Below are 26,682 nucleotides of genomic sequence, written 5' to 3'. Positions count from 1 at the left end.
TCCAACGACAGAATACCACTCTGGTTGAGATCAGGGAGGCCGTTCATCCCAATCACCCCCTCCAAGTTTCACGGTTGTGCCATGTGAACGTTGAAGTCCCTCAGTAGTACAATGGAGTCCCCAGTCTGAGAACTATCCAGCACCCCTCCCAGGGATTCCAAGAAGGCTGGGTACTCCGCACTGCTGTTTGGTCCGTTGGCCTAATCAACAGTCAGAGACCTGTCCCCTTCCCTAAGGTGTAGGGACGTGACCCTCTCGTTTACCAGGGTAAACTCCAACACACTGCAGTTGAGCTGTGGGGCTATAAGCAAAGCCTCACCAGCCTGCTGACTCTCATCCCAAGCCGTGACTATATCTAGCCGGTACCTCTCGGACTCCCGCACAAGCTCAGGCTCCTTCCCCCCCAGTGAGGTGTCCCGTCCCAACAGTCAGAAGCTGTGCCCAGGGATTGGGTTGCCGGGGCCCTGCCTTCAACTGATCCACATTGCACCTGACACTGCATAGCTCTTGGGATCATTGGGTACATAGTGAAAGTAATTCAGAATTTCTGCTTTTTTAACTAAAAAATTAAGTTTTATGTAAATTTAGTCTGCAATACTTAATAATATGTGTAACAAAAATGTTAATGTGTTGGTTACAAGTTCACTAAAAAGGTGAAACAAAAATATGTGGTGATCATTTTATACCTCATGCTTTATAAGCATTCAAAATAAACCGAGTCAGTTCAACCAAAGAGGACAAAAGGAGCGTAATAAATGAGAAGACAATACGAGGGTTAGGAAATGGAGATTGGAGAACGATATTGCTTGCTTAAAAACACAGTGCGAAAATGATCATCATCTTCCCACCGGTGGGTGGCAGCAAAGCACATAGCGTGCCTAGTCTACCGGAAAAGAAGAACATTGACTCTTCTCGCTTTCCGTCAATACTATACATTTCCAACATGGCTGCCATCAGGAACGGGGTGACTCCGTGTTGCCTGGCAAGAAGTTTTCTGAGACAGGCTGGAAAACCGCGGAGGGGCAGTCACTCTCCTTCAGACATTTTAAACCAAGTATGTCTTCTTCCGATTTGTACTTCCGATACGTTATCTGTGCATTTAAAACAAGGACGAAAACAGCGACTTTCCCAAGCTAAGTCGCTAGCCGGCTAGCATCCTCGCTTGCATAATTAGGAGTGCATGCCTCTGTTTGACTTTGACAGGTTCTGCTTTAATCTGTTAGGGAATCATTCCATATGTAATACATCTTTCTTTTCCACAGTTAATGTACGAGTACAAGCCCCGGTTATTTATGATATTTAAGTATTGAGATACGTTCGAAAGAATAAAAAACAAACTTATATGGCCTCTGTGCTTTCACAGGTCAGTAGGCTCTTTTCTCTTTTTGCATCTGCAAGCTGTCAACAACGGTCACACCACATCACGACACTTTTATTCTGATGTGAAGATAATGATTGCTCTGTTTTACATAAGCTTTTTATTGTGGGCGCGACTTTCCTCTAAAATTATCAACTGATGCACACCTGGTTCTTCTAAGGTTTTTATTACAAATGTACATAATAAATGGAGGTCAATACCTTTATTTGTCATGATTATACACTGATAGCTATTTTATATGCAAGCCAACATAAGCAAGTATTGGGCAAACTCGAGGAGGAATCTGAGTTACCTTTCATAAAAGGTAAATACATTCATAATAATGTGAGACTAATACTTAACATACTAGATGTCATATCTCTTATGAAATCAAAAGTTTGATCGTATTGATTGACGTTTGCAAAGCATTTGATTCTATCCATCAACTTTTTGTAGTACTAAATGTTTTTGACTGAAATAAACCTAATTTTGACCGATACATTATCAGAACTGATATATATCATGCATCCCTACTTAAAAGTTTTAGTTAGGATAAACATGTTAAACCATAGATAATTAATGTAACTTAACCCATAGCACAAAATCCTCATTCAGTTTGTGGGATTTAGTGTCAACTGTGCTCCTTACCAACTTTCTGTCTTGCCAATAAACAAACAGCGGGTGCTCCAGAGGTCCCTTCTTCACACGGTGTATGAGTGTCAGAGTCCTACTTCCAGGACTCTGCTGGGCAGCAGCCAGCACGGGAAGTTTCACTGGGTGAGCACTGTGGCAGTCAGACATAAAAGCTCACAGGTAAGTTTATAGTTTGCTTATCTTTATTAAATAGCAGGCCCATTGTTTGATTGAAACTGTTTGAAATGTTTTATTGTGATTTTTTTTGTTAGCAGTTAAAGCTAATTACATTTGGCTGGTTATAAATGGTCTTTATAATCGGTGGGGAAAATGATTTGTCAAAATCAAGATTCTTCTCTTCTGAGATTCAAAATAGATTTTTAACTTCCAAAAAAACAACACTCCCTGCTCAGTAGAATGTCATATAGAGCAACAAGAAATTCGGCCAGTCTCACAGATGACTTGAGAATATCATCTAGTGTATTGATTCCTAAATAGACTTTGGATCAATGAAACCATAATCGTTTTGAATCGAAAGTCGATTCTGAATCAAATTGTGACCCCAAAAATTTAAATCATATCATTAGACACCCAAAGATTCCCAGCCCTCGGCTTGATATTAAAAAGATGCCTACTTAATTTTTCATGTTTCAATGTTGGAAATACTAATATAGGAAAAGGATTCACCCATATTGTTGCTAGAATTTCATTTTTCTTTGCACGTCTTTATTGCTAAGATATTAAAGCCAAGATGATCAGCTGAATTATTCTTACAGATGTTCCATGTTGATATTTCAATATTTTTGATATTTTTAGAGCCTGCCTGAAGAGGGAAGCTTCACACCCCCGGTGTCTTTGCCTGCTGACTCCACCCCCATCGCACAACCAGTCTTGCAACAGGTGGCTGAGGCTGTATGTTTTTTTTTTAAATAAATAAACTAAGACCTTTGTTACAATTTAACTCAAATTCTACTTTTATTTTTATTGTGTTCAGGTTCCAGTTGAAAATTCAACAGCACCAGTAGGGGACATATATTCACCTCCCCCAGTCCTGGTTTCCTCCCCTGAGCTTGTGTCAGCAGACCCCTCCCTTGTTTTTACACAGCCAATTATTGCACAGGTGTCTGATGCTGCACCCACTGCAGTAGAAGTCCTGCAGGCTGCGGGTACAGAGACAAGTTTAGCAGAGTTGGGATTAGCTGGCCACACACCGGTGGGGCTGATCCAGAACTTGTTGGAGTTCATGCATGTTGATCTTGGTTTACCATGGTGGGGGGCCATTGTGGTAGGTAAGTACAGGTTCATGAAAAAAAAAAAATAGATAGTTAGATCTATTAACTTTATTGATCCCAAGCTGTGAAATTGTGGAAAGATAAATCAGTATGTCAAAATTCATTAAATCATTATCTGAGGCTGATATTTTCTCAGTGCCTTTTTCTTTAAAGAGCATATTGCAGGTTAAAAAAAAGTTGAGATTAACACTTCATGTTGTCAGATAAGGGCTGTAGAATAAGTACATCAATTTTCTGTATATTCTTCAACACATAAGTGCTCTAATTTAGAGGAGAAAGTGGCTGGTTTTAGCGTTGCTGTTTCGAACTCGCTTTTTTTTTCAACAACGCGTCATATGACGTCACATAAGGGAGTCGCGTTCTGTTACTCTGCTTTGATCGGCTTTATGCGTATGTGTATGAATGAATGAATGAAGCCTTTATTGCCCCTGGGGGAACTTGTCTTGCACCGAGAGCATGAAACACTTTACAAACAAACATTTAGAAAGCAGCACAAAAGAATTAAAGCACAAAAAACACGCTAAACATGATTTAAAGAGGTGTGATGATACATGGTAGTGAGTGAGAACAGACAGGATGCCTCCTTGCAGCACACACTCTTCACTGCAATAGTTTGTAACTTGCGCGGTGCACATTCAGGTGCATAGTGTAAGTGGCTTGATTATTCAAAGTGTGTTTTGGTGAATTATTCCCACAACCTCAGAAACGATCGAACAGACACATTGAATATTTCGGCATCAGACACAAAAGCGTTTCCTTATTAAAGATTTAAATCTCTGGGTGTTTAACATCAAATATTATATACGCAGACAAGCATTTAATGATTTGATCTGCTGGAATCCTCTGTTATATTCTCTAGTGTGAGCGTAATAGACACCGGACAGTCTGTATTAATATATGTAGTCATACGATTTATTATAAATCCAACTCTGTTGCAAGAGAGCGCGTGTTTTTGTGTGTGCGCAGTGGGGAAAGACGGAACGCGTGGTTTGGAAACATACAGAAACACAAGCTTTACGTCTGTCGGTCGTCTATCCCATTAAAACTTTAAACTTTTTGTAGTAGCCTAATGCATGTGCACGTATTAAACTGTGGAGTGTGTGCGCTGTTGTGCATGTTTGTGTGGATTACGTGCGCTGTGAACTCACGTCAGGAGAATCCTGCAACATAAACTGTATTTTCTATAACAACGTGAGCACTGGGCTGCATGAGGAATAAACAATAAAGACATAGTGCTGCATTTGCACAGGCCGTGTAATCGGGTTCTCTCTCTGTCTCTCTCTCGCGTGCGCACAGCGCGGCACCGTAATACGTTGTACAGATTTGCCGTTTTGACGATTAACTCCCATACAATGTAAAGGTGAATGATCGGCACTCGCACCTTCTACAAATTGTTTTTTAATGGATTGAATGTGATTATAAACTTTACATATGCTGATGTGAACACAGCACTCGCCCATATATGGCGAGCTGACACCTGTCACTCAGCAGGACGCCTGCTCCGGGTCTCTCCTCACACCATAGCTTCTCTCCTGAGGCCGTTATTCCTCTAATCCTGCCTGTTTCTGCTCTCTATCACATCTAACAGGTTCAGAATAATAAGCCAGTGGACCATTATATGTAAAGGAATACATATTTTCTTCCTATTTATTGACGGGAGTGACACTCGGATCCATGCTTTTCTATGTTAAACAGACGGGGATTCAGCGGGACTCCCTTATGCTACGTCACAGCCGAATGCGGAAGTAAAAAGCAAAGACGTGCGAAAACGTACTAAAACGTCTCCAGGAGACCCTGTGCGTTATTAATTTCAGAATTTCTTTAAAAACAGTATTGTTAACGTATTTTCCTATGATTAGTTAAGTTTTGTCTTTAACCTGCAATATGCTCTTTAAGCTATCAATTGAATGTCTTTTGTAATCCCTGCATTCTTCTTGTCCTATATCATTGGATTTTGCCTACTCTTGCACAGGAACCGCGTTGGCACGTTTAGCTTTATTTCCAGTCATAGTGAAGGGCCAGAGGGAGGCAGCCAAGCTCAACAATGTTCTACCTGAGATGACCAAGCTCACTAACAGGATGAATGAGGCCAAACAGAGCGGAAACAAATTTGACTGTAAAATGTCCCTTTTTCTTAACTGAATTTTTCTTATAAGTCACATTGAAGATGTTAATATCTGTGCGTGTATTGGTAAGAATCCTGCCTCTTCATAAGCTGCTGTCTGCTTGTTACAGTCGCAAAGGCCTACTCTGACTTGAACTTGTTCCAGAAGAAGAATGACGTAAATCCTCTCCGTGGCTTTCTAGTGCCATTGGTACAGGTCAGTTTTCTTATTTGTATTTTTTTCCTTTTATATTGCACTGTGCTGTGACAAAAAAAGTCTTCATCTTAACTATTCAAACGTATAAACTAGGGCTGTTAGTGTCAACTAGGTAATCATAGTTAATAAAGGTCTAAAAGTAGTGAATTATTGTCTTTACCCAGCTTATCGCATTTGTCCTCTTCAGGTAACCATGGATGAGCAGATTCTCCCTTTAGTCACAGTAATGGAAAAGAATGAACGTTACCGATGCATTTTTGAATAGCTAATTTGACTTTAAAAGCCTTCTAGACAGTGCAGTAATATCCACCTTATGTTATCAAACATTTAAGTTTTCTTTTAGCTGTTTGCATTTTTTGGGAGGGGATTAAAAGTTTCTTTTACTGGGGTTAAGACATAATGTTGTAACCTTATATGTTTAAAAATAAAAGCAGGGTTATATGAAAGTGCTATGCCTTTGTGCTCGGCTTGTGAACATCTGTGTCCGATCAGACTTAAAGCTGTTCTTCATCTGCTTAGGTTGTTTCACTCTCTCTCAATCCTTGCTTACTCTGCTATTTTAAAATTGAGTAAGTAAAACCTAAAACTATAACATGCACCAAATTTATAATTTGCTTTAGTTGCTCTTGAAAACTTAAAGGGATACTTAATTTGTTGAAACATGAATCTGACATTAGGTCATATATGTAGAAGAAATGTGAAATGTTGGTGCCTTCTTAACGGAGAAAAGGCAGAAAGTGTCTTTGCTTATGTTGATAAAGACAACTCCCACAATGCACAGCACTGCAGGCAACTCCCACTGAAGCTACAGTGCACTTTCAATTCAAAAAAACTTTTTTTGTCGCCGGAGAGCAATTCAAGGGCACACAGAGCAGTAAATGAATGACAGTGCAGCGACTTAAAGTTTAACCAAAGATAAAGTGTCAACAAAAGAATAAAGACACTTTTACACTGTCTGCACTTTTATTGTCTACAATACTTACAGCTATTTTATCAACTGATTACAAGGTTTCTTCAAAAAGGAATTGACATCTTAGAAATTCCTGGCAGCAAACGGACTCTCTCTTTGTCCACAAGCCAACACTGAGAGCATCGACACCACCAGTCCGCCCCAGCGATGGGCAGGTCTTGTGCCCAGTCACTGAGACCTGCCTGTTGGCAGCAGACAGCTCCCTTTCCTTCATCAGCCCCAACTGCTCGCCGCTATATTGCAGTTAGAGTTGATCCGAGCACAAGACCTTCAAAATCACCTTGATCCATATCAGTTAAATGTGGAAACATACATTTTCACCATTCTCAGTTCTTATCAGCTTTCTCCACAGAGAAAGCCTCCTATTAAGATGGATGGGAGTGAGCTCCCGCCCACTGTAGGTCTGTAGCTTCAGTGGTTGACAATATAAAGAACTGCCGTAGTTATGTAGTTTCACCCTTGCTAACCAAAAATGCCTTTGATGATGCAAATTAAGATCTTTGCATCTTCAGAGGCTCCTTTTCAGAACATAAATGAGGAGCTTTCTCGTTTCTGGGTAAAATGAGGGTGGGATGCACAATTATTATGAAAACCTTGCATTGGAAATCAAAAGCTGCAGTGTCAATTAAGCAAATTTTGCATTTAAAAAGGTACATTATGATCATATTACTCAACTGTCTGTCCTCACAGGCCCCCGTGTTCGTCTCCTTCTTCATTGCACTGAGGAAGATGGCCTACCTGCCAGTGCCCAGCTTGCAGTCAGGAGGCATGCTCTGGTTTTCAGACCTGACTGCCGCAGATCCCTTTTACATCCTACCTCTGGCCGTCACTGGAACCATGTTCTTCATCCTGGAGGTCATTGAGACCTTACCTAACCTGTAGAAGTATTATCAACCATGTTAATGTTTAATTGAGTGATTAAGTTATGAAAACAAGATTGAGATTTATTGTTTTATGGATTTATTATAACAAAAATAATAATAATAATAATATTTAATTTCTTTAAATTACGCTTTTTTTTACTCTTGTAGTTGGGTGCAGAGTCTGGAATCGATAACCCCAACCTGCGAGCCATGAAGACAGTGTTCAGGGTTATGCCCTTTGTCATCCTCCCCCTCACTGTCAACTTCCCCACGGTCAATCTAGCTTTCACTGATTTTTTTTTTTTTTTTTTTTTTGATAAGTGCCAGAACATCTGCTGCATTCTTCATATATTCAATATCTAAATTAAGTTATTTTCAAACGCACTACAGGCAGTGTTCACCTACTGGCTGACCTCCAACTGTATCTCCCTTGGTCAAGTGGCCCTGCTCAGACACCCCCTGATCAGAGGTAAGCTAAGGATCCCGGAAAGGATTCAACACCCGGCCTCTGCCATGCCTCAAAACGACGGTTTCATCGAGAGCATAAAGAAAGGTTTGTGTTCAAACATTTATCCAGTGGATAAAGATTTTCATTGAAGTTTTTCAGTCAAGTTACAATTCAGAAAATAATGCTAATTCACCCACTAGGTTGGAAAAATGCTCAGCTGGCACAGCAGCTGGAGGAGAGAGAAAGACGAATCAAAAATCATCTGGACCTTGCTGCCAAAGGTCAGTCTTACCATGACTCAATTAGCTTATTCCTTGTTTGGCTTTTGTGTGCCATAGAGAAACAACCACTCTTATTGAGAATTAACTTCTAGCATGTATCTAAATCTAGGAGCAACATTAATCAAACAAGACAAATACGAGAGTATTAAAACAATAAAGTACTGTAATTTCAAAAATAGGTTCCCGTTTATTTTCCAAACAATCCACTACAGTGATGTCCAGTATATTACGCATCCATGTCTTTTTGTAGAATTAAAGCAGTGCCGCTTTGTGGCAAGAACCTGGTATTGCATTAATACAACTAAAGAGTCAATTGTTGGAAAAAAACATTTTTTTATAGATTATGAGTGTTGTCAATTCTTTGCAGTTTGAACAAAGCTACAATTGTGAGGTGAAAAATAAATTCCCTTCATCAGGGTAAATAGGTAAAATTATCAATCTTTAATTGTTTATTCAGAACACCATACTTTCAGTTGGTGGTTTCTTTTCTTAAGGGTTTCTTAATGGATGTTCAGCTTGCTCTTAGATTGTCTGAGGTGTGAATATGGATTTCAATGTATTTTTAACTTCATTCACTGCAAAAGCTGTGAATTTAGCTTCAGTCTTTTAATGTAGCTCTCTAGTTTTGTTTTATTGCTGTTAATATTTGTTCAGCAAATTTTAGACTCGCACTCACAAGTAACCAGCAAAAAAATTTCAATCTACATATTTCATTGTTATAAATATTTTGGAGCAAAAATGTCTAAGTTCTCATATAATTTAATTTCTCTTTTTCCAGCATGAGTTTAAATCAGTAATTAATAGTTTAAGAACATGGTTGATGCCTTTATATTTTAGTAAATTGAACATTTTGTATTTATTGTACAATAAATTATAGGTTGATGTTTTTAAATTACAGATTCATTTCTCTTAATTTTTTGTCAATTTTCTTTATTTTTCCCCACAGGCCCTCTAAGACAGACTTTTACCCACAATCCCCTCCAGCAGACTGCGGCACCAAGTAAGAACAAGCCAGAGTTTGGAAAAGACAGGCCATGGAAGGACACGATTGGATAGATCACACTGGCTAATAGAGTGAAAGTTAAATGAATTATGTACATATTTATGGATGGAAGCAGGGACATCGAGAGAGAGTGGTCATTATGTATCATTCTAATTAAAATGAAAGATCTGCATGAAAGGAACACTTTGTATATTGTGATTTGAAAACACATCATTACTAAGAAACTACATGTGAGCAGAATAAAGCACATAATCATATATTTAGTCAAGAAGTTACTTTAATATAAATACATATTTTTAGCTTAATTGTCTCAAACTGTCCTATTAACAGCCAGTGTTTGAGCCAAATGGTACGAGGAGCCCTCAGTAGACTACACACCTTAAAGTATAAAACATTTCATGAATATAACCTTTCTGCAGTATATTCTTGTTTTTTGTTAATGTTTTTATTTATGCAAACATGAATGATAAAACACTTTCTATGGTCAGCAGTGCTTTTAAAAAAATAATAATAATAATAAAAAAAATATTTTTCTGAAAATAAAAATGTTAACATTACCATTTTTTGGGGGGAAAATCAAAAATGTAATATATAATACTATGTAATTTCATACATTAATTTAATAAGTCTACTTATACATAGTTGTTTAATTAGAAACTGATTGAGTACATTTCTATTTTCACTTCAAATTTTCAGCCAAATGGAAAGGTGTCAAAAAGCACTCAGACATTTTTCACATTAACATTATCGCTGTTTGATGGTGATTGGCAGGTCAGAATGCTGGGGTCCAGCTCAATCCTCAAATGTTTCGTGCATCAGTAGCAGCAATCGGCCACCCTTGATTTCTGTTCTGCATTTGTGCGTCATCAGTCTTTGGTCGGGTGATAAAATTAAACATTATTCTGCTTTGTCGTCCATTTCTGTCAGAACAGAGTAACACACCTTCTGAATCAGCAAACCAGATTTAGCTGAAAGAGGAGGAGATGGAAGTAAAGTTAGTAGGCTATAGCATATTCAGTTATCAGCGAGAATCATACTGCAAAAATAGAACTAAATGCGTGTATTTTTGGTTCAGCTAGGACAAAATTCAGGGATGGACATGTATACAAGCATAAGGTGCAAAGAGCCAACACAATATGACAGTAGACAGTCTCTTCTGTCTGTGCTGTATACTGTTACGAACTTTTGTTCAGTAGGCACGCAAAGGAAGGTCAATATTTGTTCCTACTTTGTCTGATTCATTCACTGTGTAAGTGAGTGTGGAAGTCAATAACCTGCCTCATGTTATTGACACTCCAACTCAGATGTGATATATGCACGATGGCTTCATAAATAATAGAAAAGTCCCATTTCATGAAAACAAAGTAACAACCTAACATTTTGAAAGTGTTACCAAAACCAGCCTCATCTATTATGTTTTATTGTCGTTTGTTTTGATTTGATTCATTTCCTGAAAGGATGCATCCAAATCATACTGCACAAAACCTGGAAGTTAGTATCCAACCTGAAATGTTTAATCTACTGAGGTAGAAAAATGCCGAAGGAATGACCGCAAGGGTTCAGTCTATTGGAATGGGCCACTGACTGTCACAAGGTTAACATGGGTAAACACTTTAATATTTACAGTCTATGTTAACTATCTGTTGGTGAACGTGTTGTCTTTTGCACAGGCCATATTTGTTAAGACATGCATGAAGATTATTACCACTGAGGTCTTAAGTTTCAGCAAATAGTGAAAGACAATGGTAAGCTCTGCAACAAGGTTTTTGTATTTTTATTTCATGTAAGTGCATATAGTATTTTTTTAAAACATCTATTTAAATCAGACAATATTAATCATAGACTCTATATATTAATGGACAACACCTAAGTGATGTCAGTCATCTGCTATGGCAGGGGGTTTATCGGCAGTCGCAGCCATGCTGGAAATTCTGTCTTGACCTAACTTTCAGTTAACCTAACGACAGGTCTAGAGCTGGAGCAGCAGGTTTTAAGTCTCGTCTAACCTTTACATTGCGCCCACCTATCAATAATGTCAGCTATGTTTTTTAAATGAATCCCGACAGTGTGTTCAAGTGATGAAAATAACTAATCAGATTAATTTCTTGATACATGTCACAGTTCCAGCGGCATGTAGGTCTGGTTGTTACTAAAATGAAGACGAGAGCTACACACAAAAAAAGCTCAAGCAAGTGTCCAATTATGTCTTTTTTTTCTTTTCTTTTTTTCCTTTTTTTTACAAATCTTGCTTTATTAATCACTGGGACAATCTATTTATCTTAAAGGTATTGTTTAAGTCAGACACGTTCCCGGTGCGTACTGGTCTTCACCAGGGTTGCCCTTTGTCACCAGTCCTGTTTGTGAATGTTATGGACAGGATGTCAAGGAGCAGCTGGGGGAGGAGGGTTTCCAGTTTGGGGACCTTAAAATCTCGTCCCTGCTTTTTGCATGACGTAGTTTTGTTGGCTTCCTCATGCTGGGACCTCCAGCAGGCACTGAGGCAGTTTGCAGCCGAGTGTGAAGCGGCTAGGATGAGGGTGAGCATCTCCAAGTTCAAGGCCATGGTTCTCCACTGGGAAACAGTGGATTGCTCTCCCTGGGTGGGCAGTCTTTGCCCTAAAATAAAGTGTTCAAGTGTCTGGGGATCTTGTTCACAAGTGAGGGACGGATGGAGCGTGAGATCAACAGACGGATTGGCTCGGCATCAGCAGTAATGCAGGTGTTTGCTGGACCAGTGAGGCAAAGATGGAGCTGAGCCTCAAGGCAGCTTCACGATTTACTGTGCGATCTTCGTTCCAACCCTCGGAGTAGAGCTGTTGTTTGCATCATAAAGAGCCAGTTGAGGTGGTTTGGGCATCTGAAAGGATCCCTTGACATGTATGTACGCCTCACTTTAAAGGTTTTCCCGGCACGCCCAACTGAACATGTTTGTTCAACTTAAATTTCACAGAATATTGTTTTCATTTCTGGCCGGTATTGTTTTCCTGTTTTAATACTTTCATTTTCATTAAATGATTTAGACTCTTGCAAATCTTCAATCGAAGTAGGCTCTAATTTGTTAATGATTAACCCTTAAAGGCTGCACATGCCTGAACCACCCTAAATGAACAATGACACATTATCAAAATGTAGCACAGCAAGGACCTGGCCAGGAACTCACAGGTAAATCAAGCGGGAAACTCTTGGTTCAAAAATCATCAAAGATTTTATGTCTGAAAACATAGATAACAGACTTACCAATGGCACGTCGGAGCCACAGTGGCCTCTTTTTGGCTGGAGTGTAGATGCACAGGAAGTAAACGGGTACACCTGACAGTGCGATGCCAATGCCGATCAGAGAGTTGATGGTGTCACTGTAGAGCGGCACCACCACGAGGAAGACAGTGAGGAAGCAAAAAATGATGGGGTAGAAGAGACTAAGCTGAGGGAGGAAGAGGGGAAAAATAGGTAAGGCCTTGTGTAAAACAGAAAATCTAATATTTGAAACTGTCAATTTTGTTTTCGTGTTTAGCTTAAATGCAAGTTGCTTCAAACAAGTAAGAAAATACCCAAACACACTATAATAATTGGATTTTCATCCAATCATTTTATTTCATTGGAGCCAAAACCATGAGACTTTAAAACCAGATGTATTTTGTAATTTTCTACCCTTTGTTTAAAACAAGTTTATTCAGTAGCCCACTACTATGATTGTTTCATGCTTACAGGCAGCATTAGCTGCTACTAGCATTGTAACATGTCTGAATATTTGACTGATTGCTTTGTGGTTATTTTAACAAGGAAAAATAATGACTGCAGTAATCACAAAACTATCTTTGGTTTTGCTGCATTTATTGTTTTAAAGTGTCCATTTTAATAGTTACGGCAGAAGCCAACCTGTCTTTTTCTAACTCGCAATGTGGTGCAGTAAAGGTGAGTTACCTTTAGTGGTCTCTTTCTCTCTGGCTGCTTCCAGCGTAGATACAATTGTCCCAAAATGGACAGACCAACAAAGAACCAATAGCTGAAGCTGTAGTAGTTGATGAGCCTGAAGACGTCTTCTACACACAGGTATATCAGAGCCATGATGCCCTGTAGAGACAGATAAGAAACACTAAGTCCAACCATTAAATGTATGTTTTTTTTCTAAGGATTTAACATTGGGCTAAAAACAAAGTCAAAAGGGAAGGTGGCTGACGTTGAAGAGTAAGGCAGGGACTGGAGTGTAGCGGTGGACATGGATCATGCACAAGTAGTCCGGTAAGTGGCCCTCTCTGGAGCCGACGAAAAACAGCCTTCAAACAAACAAAATAATGCAATAACAATGTAATTAATGATGGACAAAGTATGATGAGATGGCAAAAATAGTGTTTAAATACAACCCCTCACCTCGATGAAGCCAGGATGGATGCATTGAGTCCTCCAAAGCAAGAAAGAGCCACAGCGAGAGGAATAGTCCAGTTCATTACACCAAACACCTGGTCTGCAAAAGTCTAGAAAAAGTAAATACAAGTCCATTAACAGAAGTTTATAGATGACAATGAGGCCAGAAATGTGCAGCTTCTGCAGAGCCAATCGTGAGGACATTATCCTGCTCATACCGTGGTGAATTACGAAAGAAAAATTCAAACAGAAAACTGAGGGTCTGCCTTATACCAGGAGAAAAGTAATCTCTATCCCATTGGGTTACATCCATCCATCCATCCATCCATCCATCCATCCAACCATTTTCTGCTGCTTATCCGGGGCCGGGTCACGGGGGCAACAGTCTAAGTAGAGACGCCCAGACTTCCCTCACCCCGGACACCTCCTCCAGCTCTTCCGGTGGGACCCTGAGGTGTTCCCAAGCCAGACGAGAGACATAGTCTCTCCAGCGTGTCCTGGGTATACCCCGAGGCCTCCTCCCGGAGGGACATGCCCGGAACACCTCCCTAGGGAGGCGTCCATGGGGCATCCGGACCAGATGCCCGAACTACCTCAACTGACTCCTCTCGATGTGAAGGAGTAACGGCTCTACTCCAAGCTCCTCCCTGGTGACCGAGCTCCTCACCCTATCTCTAAGGGTGCACCCTCCTTCTTCATCACGACGGACCGATACAGCGACCGCATGACTGCAGACACTGCACCGATCCGTCTAATAAGAATTATATGCACTTACCACAGCCACTGCATCACTGTCTAAGATAGCATTGATGGGGAGGATGGTGTAGTAGGCCACGTTGGTAAGAATGTAGATCACTGTCACTATGGGCATGGATATTGCGATGGCCAGCGGCAGATTCCTGAAAATGACAAAATTAAGCATCAAAGGGGATCAGATATGGACCGTGAAATGATTTCTGCAGGAGTCTGTGGTCAAGAGGGGATGGACCTCATGTGAGAGGCGTGGATGGGGATTGTGATGAAGTGTGTGTGTGTGTGTGGGGGGGGGGGTTAATCTGCCTGGGAAGTCTAAGGGAGACTGGGGATCCAGTCACATGTGTAGTCTTTAAAACAGGAATGTAACTTAACAAATCTAATCAAGTTCTCCACTTTTCTACTACGTACTACCTTTATGCCCTGTAAAATCCACAAATCTTCCCTGATTGGGAACTTATTCCGCTGTGGATAAACTTGAAATTGTTTAAGGCTAAATACAGGAATCTTTTTCTAAACACATTAAAGGTTTTTACTTATGGAGACTACAAAAGAAAAATCCTAAAAAAAGAAAAACAGATGACTCCTTTGCTCTGTATTTAAGTGTGTATGAATGGATATGTGTTGGACCCCAGGAAGAATAGCCAATGTGTATGCTGGTGCTAATGGGGATAGTAATAAAAATATGAAAAGAAAGAATATGATGCACTGCTTTCAAACATTATTATACTACATGACAGAGTAAAAAATAGGTCCAAATTGAATGTCTACAGTATTTAAACAACATACACCTTAAGCATTGGGAATACCAACCCAAAATATCAGTAAAACACAGTATGATTTTGAACATTATTGATAGGTTGAGTACATTTTGCCTATAGTTAATCCTGTTACTGAAGTAAGGCTTTGCATGCTGCACACTGTGGTTTTTGTTACTATCTTTTATCTTGTAGAAAAACTTTAAACCTCTCCCACCAGGTGTAAATAAGAGCATAAATCTCAAACATCCACAGTCAAACATCACAATACACCCATTCAGGTCTTATCCTTCCTTTGATCATCACTAAGTCAAACTGTACTGTTTGATTATTAGTGAATTACTATCAGAAAGTGCATCACTAAATGTTTAGAGAGGATTTTGAAAATGTTAGCGACATTTGAATCTTTGTTTATATTGGCAATTACCGTAATTGCCCTTGATTTAATACGCTCTCAAAGTTATTTTCCAATGCAGTGACAAATACCTTTTTCATTGTTACTTTAAGAGAATTTTCTCAAGTACCTTATTGAAGAGGGGGAGGAATTGTGTAACAAAACAAATATACAAATTTATCCTTGATAAATATTAGATTTTACTAAATCAGGCTTAAGGTTCAAATATGTTTTCCAGTGCTAAAAATGATGCCAAAGTCTGGTTTCCAGAAAGCGCAGTTCTTAAAGTGGACACCTGGTGCTGGTCTCAAAAACTAGTCCATTGGCACAGAAGCTACAAAATGATGTACATTAGCGAGAAAGTACAACACAAGCAAGAATCTAGAAAAGAGGAAACAATGTCAGTTGGTGCAAAAAAACAGCTTTAAGTCCGATAGGACACAGGTGCTGACAGGAATTGCACAGAGGCAAAGCACAACATTGACAGCAGAGCTCTAATCAGTATAGAAACCATGTTAAAGGTCATCGTTTTCAAACAAACCCCATCGTCATTACCAGTGTCATCACTTATATCCAAACCTTCGTCAATATCATCATCATCAATATCATTAAGGTCGTAGATACTCATGAAGGTGCAAAGGGACTCTGCTGATCGAATAGAGTTTGGAAGTTCATTCCACCACTGGAGGGCAACAGAGGAGAAGAGTCTTGTTAGTGTCTTAGGACCCTGTTGTGAAGGTTGGATCAGTTGCCTTTCGTTGGCAGAGCATAGTGGGAGTGTAGACCTGGATTATAGTTTTTGTCACTGTTTTTTTAGGTGAACAGCAGAGTATTAAATTTGATATGAGCAGTAACCGGGATCCTAGGCAAGGAGATGAATAGTGGTTTGGCATACTCTTTTTGGTGGGTTGAAGTGCTGTTGCATTTTTTACGATCGTTTGATAGTTGGTGATATAGGGAGTTGCAATGTGTGATATCACAAGAGCCTGTACCAGGAGCTGTGTAGCATGTTCTGATAGGTAAGGTCTAATCTTCTCTGATTCCTAAACAAAGCAAATCGGCATGACTTGGCCGAGGCAACTTGAACCTTAAATGATAGCTTGTCATCAATCATGACACGTTGGTTCCTGGCAGATTCCAGCTCTTCCGGTGGGACCCCGAGGCGTTCCCAAGCCAGCCGAGAGACATTGTCTCTCCAGCGTGTCCTGGGTATACCCCGAGGCCTCCTCCCGGAGGGACATGCCCGGAACACCTCCCTAGGGAGGCGTCCACGGGGCATCCGGACCAGATGCCCGAACCACCTCAACTGACTCCTCTCGATGTGAAGGAGTAACGGCTCTACTCCAAGCTCCTCCCTGGTGACCGAGCTCCTCACCCTATCTCTAAGGGTGCGCCCAGCCACCCTACGGAGGAAGCCCATTTCGGCCGCTTGTATCAGCGATCTCATTCTTTCGGTCATGACCCAAAGCTCATGACCATAGGTGAGGGTAGGAACGAAGATCGACCAGTAAATTGAGAGCTTCGCCTTTCAGCTTAGCTCCTTCTTCACCACGACGGACTGATACAGCGACCGCATGACTGCAGACACCGCACCGATCCGTCTGTCGATCTCACGCTCCATCTTCCCCCCACTCGTGAATAAGACCCCGAGATACTTAAACTCCTCCACCTGGGGCAAGGACTCCCCACCGACCCGAAGATTGGGTTACAATGCAATGAAAAAATTGTAATTGTAATTGACAACCCACAGCTAATCAGAATCAAGTTTCCACCCAGGCCATGGTATAATAAGAATTATAGGGCAACAGAGGAGAAGAGTCTTGTTAGTGTCTTAGGACCCTGTTGTGAAGGTTGGATCAGTTGCCTTTCGTTGGCAGAGCATAGTGGGAGTGTAGACCTGGATTATAGTTTTTGTCACTGTTTTTTTAGGTGAACAGCAGAGTATTAAATTTGATATGAGCAGTAAACGGGATCCTAGGCAAGGAGATGAATAGTGGTTTGGCATACTCTTTTTGGTGGGTTGAAGTGCTGTTGCATTTTCTACGATCGTTTGATAGTTGGTGATATAGGGAGTTGCAATGTGTGATATCACAAGAGCCTGTACCAGGAGCTGTGTAGCATGTTCTGATAGGTAAGGTCTAATCTTCTCTGATTCCTAAATAAAGCAAATCGGCATGACTTGGCCGAGGCAACTTGAACCTTAAATGATAGCTTGTCATCAATCATGACACGTTGGTTCCTGGCAGATTTAATTGGTTGTTCCAAGCTCATACTAAAACGTCCACATTTATGACTTAAATAAACATGTTTGCCTTGGCAAAAAGAGAGGTTTGGTCTCCATTACTAATTTTACAACTGTCTGCGATGAGAATTCAGTCTAGATTTTTTTACAAAAACTTTCATGTTTTGTGTTCCAGGAGCAATATAGAAATTAGAAATTAATGTAAGCAAAACCTACTTCAGTCTTCAAACTAACAGGTGAATATTGTATTTATAAAAACATGAACTTGATCTCTTTACCTCTCTGGGTTCTTGATCTCCTCTGTGACAAAGTTGAGGGTGTCCCATCCAGAATAGGAGAACAGAGCTGAGTACAGAGCCAGAGCAATGCCTCCTGGATCCCGAGAGGAGCCCTCAAAGAGGCCCTCAAAGTTCTGTGTGTGACCTTAAAAAAACACGAATAAATTATTTTAGTGTTAAAAAAATAACCTCAACAATATGTTTTTCTAATTTAACAAATGTAATTCTATATACAAAATTAGAAGAGTAGCACCTTGACCAATCTTCACTAGGCCAGTGATGATTACTGCTATGAGAGCGATGACTTTGGCATAGGTGAAGAAGTCCTGGACCCTGGTGCCCCACTTCACATAGGCACAGTTTACAAAGGTGAGCAAACCTGTGTGGAAGCAAAAAAACCATCAACTTAATCTGTTTATATCATTCACAAACACGCACCCATACTGTAGAAACAAACCATTTAAGTGCCAACAGGCGACATTTGCTCTGTAAACTGTGTGCCAGCATGTTTCAGTGTTAAAGAGTATGATGACTTGTAGGAAACACTGCTGCTGACTCAAGCACACTTGTCTGTGGATTTTCCGATGAGGAAACAGCCAAGTGCAGTATGTACAGCCTCACTAGACACATGCATACATAAAAACAATCACAGGTACTATCTTGGAAGAACATTTCAAAATCAAAACAGCTGGGTTTAACTCTTCTCAATGACGCCATAGTGTTCTTAGTAACCATTACTACTTATTGACCCGACAGCTGCAAATAATCTGAAAGTGGTCTAAACTAAACAGCTACTTCCTTAGTTTTAAGCAGCATTGGTGTACTTAAGAAAAAAAATATTGGTAAAAATTGTATGGAAGTAATGATTTTAATAGTCATACTTAGGAGCATGGTCAATTTTACTAACAACTGGGTGCAACTGTGTTTTCCTTAAGGCTCACCTCAGCTTGATACATCAAAAGTGAGTTTAAGTTTTAAGAGAAAAAAATGTGCAAATAACTGCACATTTTCTCATTAAATATTCCTCCTGGCTCAATAAATGTTAAAATTCAACACATTCTGGATAACCAGAATTTCTTTAGCAAAAATCATTTTTAAGTGACACAGTGCACCAATTTTGTTTTAAAAAGATTGAAGTTTACAACTGCAGTTCACCACTGACCTCCACATTACCAAGAGATTTAAGGATTAGTCCAAAACAAGGACTATATCCCCGTCCTCTCCTCCATGTGGACCAGCAGTGTTAAAGAGTCAGGAGACAAATCATAATATTATTATCTAACATTATTGACAGGTAGTATATCATAACAAGTCCATTCACAACAGGAGCTCCAGTCAAACACAACAAAAACACAACGCCCTGGACTGAGGCGACCAGCACAGAGTGACGAAGAGGAAGCTTTGCCCCACAAGACGTAACGGAGTGGTGTGTTGACAATGAAAGGTTAGAAGGGTGGGAGGTGTGAGATTGGGTTCAGGAGGCTGGCCCACTGGTAGTGGAGTATAAATATGGTCTACATGTGAAGTGAAATGGAGATCTTCAATAACTAATATGGTTGCCCACTGGCTGTGTAGTCACATGTGAATGGTGAATATGATATCCAGGACTTTGGTTTCAACTGCAAAATGATTTATGTACTTTTTTTTAAAACCATGGGTTTTTTTTAACATGTTATCTTTTGAAAGGGCTTAAAAGGTAACATGGAAGATGTTGAAGTTATACTTTCCCTAATTTGACAGTTTGTGGTATCTTGTGTATTTTCTTTCAAATTTTCTGTCATTTTTTTTTAAGATAATCATGTTCATATTTTCTTTCGTATGACTCTAGATAGTGGGGAACCAATTAGTTATTTATCATTTAGTTAGTTGTTATACCCTATAGTGACAAAGCCTTTACTGCTTTAGGATTTACTCTGACTCTTTTCCCATTTCTTACATGTCATCCCTGCTTTCTCTTCCCTGTATGTCCTGTCTCTCTTCAGGTGTATTATCACTAATGGTGAAGGCCAAAAAAAGAAACCAAAAAAAAAAACATTTCCCTTTTATGCAAGGAAAATATGATGGTGTTTATTTTTAGTCCTTTTCAGTCGTATTGACTATTTATGTTTAAAGGCAGGGTAGGTAATTTTCGAAAACTAACTTGATTTTGAAAGTAGCATTTTCTTTGTGCTCCGTCTTCATCTACCTCCTCTCCTTGTGCTCCCTTAAAAGCAGGTCCAGAATCGGATTTCAGCTCATGCTTTGAGTGTGGGCTTGTGCATGCATGGGGTAGAGAGCAAGCAAGGAGACAGGGAAGCTTGATTGGTTCATAAAAACATGTACAGAGTGCAGACATTGGTCAAAGTTTTTACGTGTTTACAGTTTTTTGTTCTTTTTCAGAGCACATGAATTATTAATTACTCCCAGGACCTCAAGACAATTTCAACCAACATCTTAAAAAGTGTATCTGGAGGAAATTACCTACCCTGCCTTTAAGTGGGTATGCATAACAACAACAGAGAATTAATTAAACACATTTCCACACAAAAAAGAACTGTGCGAGAAAAGTAGGGATTCTCTGAATTGATTTTCTGGAGATTTATGTCTGTGTGAAAAGGGTTGCCAGTGTGTGAGTCGTACACCTTTTCTGATAAAGATCTATACATCTAGTCCTATAGCTCATTTTTAAAACAGACAAAGAAATACGAAGAAGTAATGAAAAAAAACCACACACATCTATATCAGGATCTGCAATCAGCTAAAGTGTTAAAAAATCTCTATCTACAGAATTTTCACATCTATAGGATATAATGAAGTAAGTAAGTTCCTGGCAGAAGTGGGCTTCCATAGATATTGGACCAACTTCTTTTTAAGCTAATGTGAAGATTCTGTCTGTTGTCAAGTAAAACAGAATGCAAAAAAGTAATTTTTATCATTTAGTATGGTCAAAAGGTGTTGTCTCTTTAGCGCAACTTTAATATGAATACAGAGTCTGTAATCATAGAAGCTGTAGATGCATAGTTTACAAGACTATAGGCCTCCAAGAGAGTGAATGTTTTCATACAGACAGAAGTGTATTTAGTTTAGTATTAAGCCTCCCACTTGTGCTGAGCTGTGCAGTAGCGTGTTAGCCTCTCAGGTCAGAGTCTCCCTGGAGGACTTTACCTCACAGCTATCAGCCCTCATGCTCCGAACACTGCTTACCAGTACAGGCCACAAATGTGCATGTTTGTTTTCAAGTGTTCATGCATGTGTGACGTTTAGACAAGTGGCTGGATAAGTGAGTAGTATTTATTGCAAAGAAGCACAATTTGTATTTTTCTATTTTTTAGGGCTTGTCCGCAGGATATCACCTTGAAAACCCTTGTTTTTGTCCATGGCTGCTTGTTCATTGCCTGGTTGCCTGAGTGTTGGTATTTCCGTTTGCTTCAGAGAGAAGTTTTGTAAAGGTCTTGCTGTGATTTTGTCAGTTTGATTAAATCAGTTTATCAGCTTTGCTCTTTGAGTGCCTCTTCTCTGTTTGGGATTCCTCTAAAGTAATGTATCGCTTTTTGCTTTTCCCACAGATTAAAAAAGTAGTGACTCAAGTATGTTGGTAGCGTGAAGAGAAAATTCAAAATGCACAACTGCACTGAGAACAAGTAAGATATTTTTTCCATTACTCTTCCTCATTGCTGCACAAGTTGTAAGGGACGCTCAGTTCCTGTTTGACTGATTGTCTGTGAGTTTTTCTACCACAGACCTGCTGACTGAAGCAGTGGTGTCACTAATTTTCACTTCTCTAGTCTATGATACTCACGTGCTTTCCTTCTGATTTGAAATGAACTGGGGTTGTTAAATATATCATCTATGTCTTACGACTGCACTTGCTAACATATATACACATTAATTCACACTCTTGATGTGTACTTACATATACAAGTGGCAGCCAGCAGCCTGTTGGCCACGTATGGCGCTATACAGGTGGGGAAGACGGGCTGCACCATGTAGTTGGAGAAAGTTATGGCTATGATGGCCTGGCTGGTTGGCTCAATAATAAGCAGTGACGTCCACAGGCGGATGAAGGCCATGAAGCCCCCAAAGGCCTCCAGGATGTAGGCATAGGACGCCCCAGACTTGGTAATGGTGGTCCCTAGCTCGGCGTAGCACAGGGCGCCAAACACGGAGAAGATCCCCCCAATGGTCCATACCACCAGGGAGAGGCCGTAGGAGGCGCTGTGGATGAGAACCCCCTTGGGTGAGACGAATATCCCTGAGCCGATCATATTCCCCACGATGAGGCAGACGCCATTAAGGAGGGAGATCTCCTTCTTTAGCTTCATCGACTCTTCTGAGCCTTCAGACTTTGCAGGAGAGGGGCCTCCATTTGTCACCTCTTGTGTTGGGGCAGTGCTGTAGGAGGCCATTGTTGTTGTTTTGTTGGTTTATTGATTTTTTTTTCAGAAAATTCCCTTTGAATAGTCACAAATGTAGAGCTTTCCCCTTTAATGCGTGACTGAAAATTTAAACTTTTCTGAAACCCCCTCCTGCCATCTGTGGAGGAAACACAGGAAAGTTTAGTTGATGCTGTAACATCAGAAACAGACTGTTCATAGCAGAAAATGTATATACCGTTTCAATCCTGACTAAATCTAGCCAAAAACACACAGGGCCACTAATCTACAGAAAAAATCATGTAAACCACACGAGGGTACAAGCTGTTGTGTTTTAGAGCAGTTTAGTGGAGTGCAGAGCCATTAGTTCGCACAGCAAATGGCCTTTTAAGGTTGAGTGTATTGACAGAGAGGGAGAGGAGCAAACATGCCTGAAAACACTGGTTCTTCATTAGTAACCAAACATGTATCTGAGGTAGAATTACCACTTGAGCCAGAAACGCACACCAAGAAATCTGCAAAAACAGATACATATTGGCAGAGTGACAAAATAGTGGCTGGTTACATGTTTTCCAAAGTTCATCATCCTCGGCATTAAATAAATTGTGATGATGAGACAATATCATGTTTGGCTGCTTGTTCTTTCACCTTTTTTAATATCATTTACAAATTATTTTGTAAAATAGCTTGAAATTTGACAAAATGCTAATGGAGTTTTGAATGAAAGTGAGCACTGAGTGTTGCGCTGTTGTTTTTGCTTTTATTTGGACCTTGAGCCTGTAATAAAGTTTGAGTCGAATTGACTTGAAGGTGACCGTTTCAGTTGTATGACACCAAGCCTGCTAAGTTAAAATGTGTTTCCATTTAATAAACACACATCGCTGGGTGATATATAGGCCAAAAATGTTTAAAACTACATAATGTAAGTTATTTTAATGTAAAGGTCAAGGTGTTCGATTTCAATTTGATTTCAAAGAATATCCTCAAAAACACCTTCATGCATTAAATTGTCTTGAATTTGAAAAAGAAGTTTTAAAAAAAACTAAACAAAAAGAAAAGGCCTATGGTTTACATATTTTCAAGGAAAAACTTGGAAAAAGTAGTTCCAAAGTGATTTTAACGATTATCCTTTACTTTTCCTATATTACAGGTAAACCAAAGTTAGAACTTTGCTATTAGAACTACCATGAAAAATTCTTTAATGATACAATGTGATAAAATATGTGAAGGCATAGACTTTAGAGATATGACATCAAGATGTATAAAATTGCCCTACTGCTAAGAGCATTTCTATTTGAGAGGACACATTTTGTGAAATGCTGTTATGTCAAGGGGATTTCAACAGTCTGCAATTTTCCCTATAGTTGAATTTATAAAAGTTTTACTTTTACCATCCATCACTACAGATTAAAAAGTCACATTTTGAGTCAATATAAGGGTAAAATCTGTCAGGAATTAGGAATACATTTGCTGAAAAGGAAAGGAATTTAGATTCCAATGATGTTTCAAGGTGATTTTAAAGACAATTTGTAATCTGTGACATTACGTAGCTGAACCACAGGCTTTAACCGTCATCTTCCTCATTCCTTCTATCAGTTGTCTCGTTAATATGCGAAGTTCACTGACTTCAATCTTAAAAAAGTAAGTTTCTTTATTTGATACGAGGGAAAAATCTATTATAAATTAGGAACATATTAGCTGAAAATTCTAGATGCACATGATTTTTCAAGGTGATTTCAAAGACAATATGTAAACTGTAACAATAACTGAAACAGGCTTCAACCTTCACCTTCCTTCTATCAGTTGTCTCGTCACTGTTCGAGGGAGAAAGTAATTTGAAAATGGCCTAATTTAATGTCACTTCAGTAAATGGAGATTTTCAAGAAAAGCAGTATTCCAAGTCAAAAATAAGATTTCAGGGATTTGACATTATTATTATTATGATTCTGGTAAAGATACTTTTGGAATGAAATACCAAAACTGAAATGTGTCTCAGAAACACATAGTTTAAGAATAATGTATGGGTCAAAGCTTTTTTGTAAGCAATTTTTTTGTATTCAAAGCAATTTTAGATAACTGTTTTACCCCAGTTGATTTTTCACCTTCAAATCACTAAAAATGCTGTTAAATGTTTTTTTTTGTGAGCCAGCAAAGATTACTGTTAAACAGGTTTTAGAAACGCAAGCCTAATATCCAGATAAAAAGAACAGCTGCATGGACCAATACATTGATATTAAGATAGTAAACAGTCAAATAAATCATTCAGTGTTGGAGAATAACAGAGACAGAGGAAAGACCATCAGTGTCCTGATATCCTGATACTAAAGAAGGATTCAAATGAATATGACAGAGGAGGTCAAAGTGACTGATACCCTTCAAGACAAAGCAACACGTGGGTTCACAAAGAAGTGACTCTAAAGGAAGAAGGACAGTAGATTGAGAAGATTGAGTGTTCTTGTGTGTAATCAAAGGCCTGCTGGAGAAACAAAGAGGCAAGGCTCTTACAGAAAGAGATCAAGGTCCAAAAAGTGCTGATAAGGCAATCTTTCATGTGTGAGACTTCTCAAGGTTACATCCTGGATTCTTTTTGAGGACCCAAAGAGTCATATTGCTGTCTCATTGAACATATTTACATATCATGAAGATTATCATTCTGAATTTCAATTGTATCCAAAGGAACACTTGGTTGTAGATTTAAGGCTCCTATCAATCTATAGCACATGTGGAATAACATATTTTAACTGGTACTGTCTTGTAATGAATCACCTGCTTGAATTATCAGTAAAAAAAAAAAATGAGTGGACAAAGTGAAGCAGAAGTTTGTGGAAAACTCACCCTCTGTGACCTTTTCAGCACCGTGTGTGTGTCCTCATTGGCCAGAGTAACGTGTTATTTTTTAATTTTCCTTCACCTCTACTCCTTGGCTCCCGCTATCTTTTTCTGCCCCACGACCACAGCCAATAAGATTCGCGCTCTTGCCTCTTCCTCATCAGAGTGTTTCCGCTGGTTGTGGCTGTGCGATCCTCAGCTGATGAACTTGTTGCATTTATGCACTGCTGGTGTATGACGCTTTACTACAGAGGAAATGAGTCAGAGGAGGGAGGGGGCTTCATTACCTTACTCCCCGTATTGTCTCCTGAGTGAGTTTCGATTTTTAATGGATTGAAGTCATGTTGTTAGCGTCAAAGAAGCAACGATTTGTCGATATTGTGATTACACTTACAGTAAAAATAGCAAATGAATGAATTGATGGACATATCTTATTGCTACACTATATGTTACAGTTAAACGATAAGTTACAATATACAGTATTACAATTATACAATTAAAGCCAACACATTGATTATAGGTTATCGTAATAGCAGATTTATTAGCTAAATGTCTTTTACATTAGATGAAAAAAAAAAGAAAATAATATAACACGCATTGCAATAGTCAAATCCGTCTCTTCATTAAAAGAATACTATTATACATTTTGTATTGCAATAGAAAGTTTAAAATTCACATCGGAAATTAGGATCAGTTAAACTTTTCTATTTTCAGCGATAACAGAATTCCTGTCAGGCAGGATAACAACGAGACAATGACAAAGGATGAAAGATATGATACCATGATACGAAGGAAAAACAAATGCTTGTTAAATAATCGTAGTTTGACATTAATCAACAATGCTTTACTTAACATTTAATTTATTTTTTTTATCCACAACTAACAAATCAATGTGTCAGTAAGCTATACATACAGTTATCATGAGAAAAGGTAATTAGGATGACATAATTATTGCTTAATTAGGATAATCTACGCACACTCTATAATGTAAATACTGTAAAGATAATTACCTTATGTTTACTTCATCATCCTTTTGCACTATACTCACCACTTCATTATTATCTTTTTAAGTATTGTACATATTAGTCTTTAATTACTTGTTTATATTTTCTAGTTAATATTTATTTTCTACATTTGAGAGCACAGTCTACCGAAGTTAAATACCTTGTGTGTTAAACATAGCATGCCAATAAAACTGATTTTGATTCATGATCAGGAAATAGGAAAGGAAACAAATACATCAAGAAAGTTAGTGTTCAAAAGGGTTCTCAAGATTTCTGTATTCAACCATATTTAAAATCTTTGATCAATTTTTTTATCGATTTTTTAATTAGTATATGCTTAAGGCGTGCCTTTACGTTTACTTAATGGAATACCCATGTATGGACCATAGCTCCCTCTTGTGGCATGACAAAATACTGATACTTGTTTTTAACAATGAAACAGAACAGAACTAATTGAAGGTCCCAAAGTACACTTTTTTAGATAAAGATGTCGAAAATTTGCAGAATTTATGCTACCTTTAGGATGGCAAGCTTTGTTGATA

General features: G+C 39.0%; 2 protein-coding genes across 3 annotated transcripts; one reads left to right on the top strand and one right to left on the bottom strand.

Annotated features, from left to right (window-relative positions):
- The first annotated feature begins 814 nt into the window (after window positions 1-814).
- oxa1l (OXA1L mitochondrial inner membrane protein) lies at window positions 815-9,349 on the top strand. 2 transcript variants are annotated; one of them, XM_079371887.1, is made up of 11 exons: window positions 815-1,054; window positions 2,036-2,170; window positions 2,807-2,890; window positions 2,985-3,279; window positions 5,255-5,398; window positions 5,518-5,603; window positions 7,264-7,428; window positions 7,605-7,709; window positions 7,827-7,989; window positions 8,085-8,165; window positions 9,112-9,349. In XM_079371887.1, the coding sequence occupies exons 1-11, from the start codon at window positions 830-832 to the stop codon at window positions 9,219-9,221; spliced, it is 1,593 nt and encodes a 530-aa protein (XP_079228013.1). In that variant the 5' UTR covers window positions 815-829; the 3' UTR covers window positions 9,222-9,349. The 2 variants fall into 2 exon arrangements, with proteins under 2 accessions (XP_079228013.1, XP_079228012.1); XM_079371886.1 differs by having other exon boundaries at window positions 2,807-2,902.
- A 78-nt stretch (window positions 9,350-9,427) lies between these two features.
- On the bottom strand, window positions 9,428-25,441 carry slc7a7 (solute carrier family 7 member 7). The gene is made up of 10 exons (XM_079371888.1): window positions 25,143-25,441; window positions 21,848-22,467; window positions 18,209-18,334; window positions 17,956-18,100; window positions 14,306-14,429; window positions 13,537-13,640; window positions 13,346-13,442; window positions 13,090-13,239; window positions 12,406-12,589; window positions 9,428-10,136 (listed from the first exon to the last, which is right to left on the bottom strand). Exons 2-10 carry the CDS (start codon window positions 22,338-22,340, stop codon window positions 10,066-10,068), a joined length of 1,494 nt encoding a protein of 497 aa, XP_079228014.1. The 5' UTR covers window positions 22,341-22,467; window positions 25,143-25,441; the 3' UTR covers window positions 9,428-10,065.
- Between the last annotated feature and the right edge of the window lie 1,241 nt (window positions 25,442-26,682).

The sequence above is a fragment of the Symphodus melops genome (assembly GCF_947650265.1).
Source record: "Symphodus melops genome assembly, chromosome: 20".
NCBI lineage: Eukaryota > Metazoa > Chordata > Actinopteri > Labriformes > Labridae > Symphodus > Symphodus melops.
This window is presented reverse-complemented; position numbering and strand designations above follow the sequence as displayed.

What these genes read in the sequence shown, in the direction of transcription:
- slc7a7 (XM_079371888.1), bottom strand. Translation starts at nt 22,340, where the DNA reads ATGGCCTCCTACAGCACTGCCCCAACACAAGAGGTGACAAATGGAGGC. An exon ending in GAGATCAAGAACCCAGAGAG is followed by an intron (nt 14,430 to 17,955) that starts GTAAAGAGATCA and finishes TGTCATTTTCAG; the next exon opens with GAATCTGCCGCTGGCCATCG. An exon ending in GTGGCTCCGACGTGCCATTG is followed by an intron (nt 10,137 to 12,405) that starts GTAAGTCTGTTA and finishes CTCCTCTTTCAG; the next exon opens with CTAAATCTGGTTTGCTGATT.
- oxa1l (XM_079371886.1), top strand. Translation starts at nt 830, where the DNA reads ATGATCATCATCTTCCCACCGGTGGGTGGCAGCAAAGCACATAGCGTG. An exon ending in TGCAACAGGTGGCTGAGGCT is followed by an intron (nt 2,903 to 2,984) that starts GTATGTTTTTTT and finishes TATTGTGTTCAG; the next exon opens with GTTCCAGTTGAAAATTCAAC. An exon ending in GTGGGGGGCCATTGTGGTAG is followed by an intron (nt 3,280 to 5,254) that starts GTAAGTACAGGT and finishes ACTCTTGCACAG; the next exon opens with GAACCGCGTTGGCACGTTTA.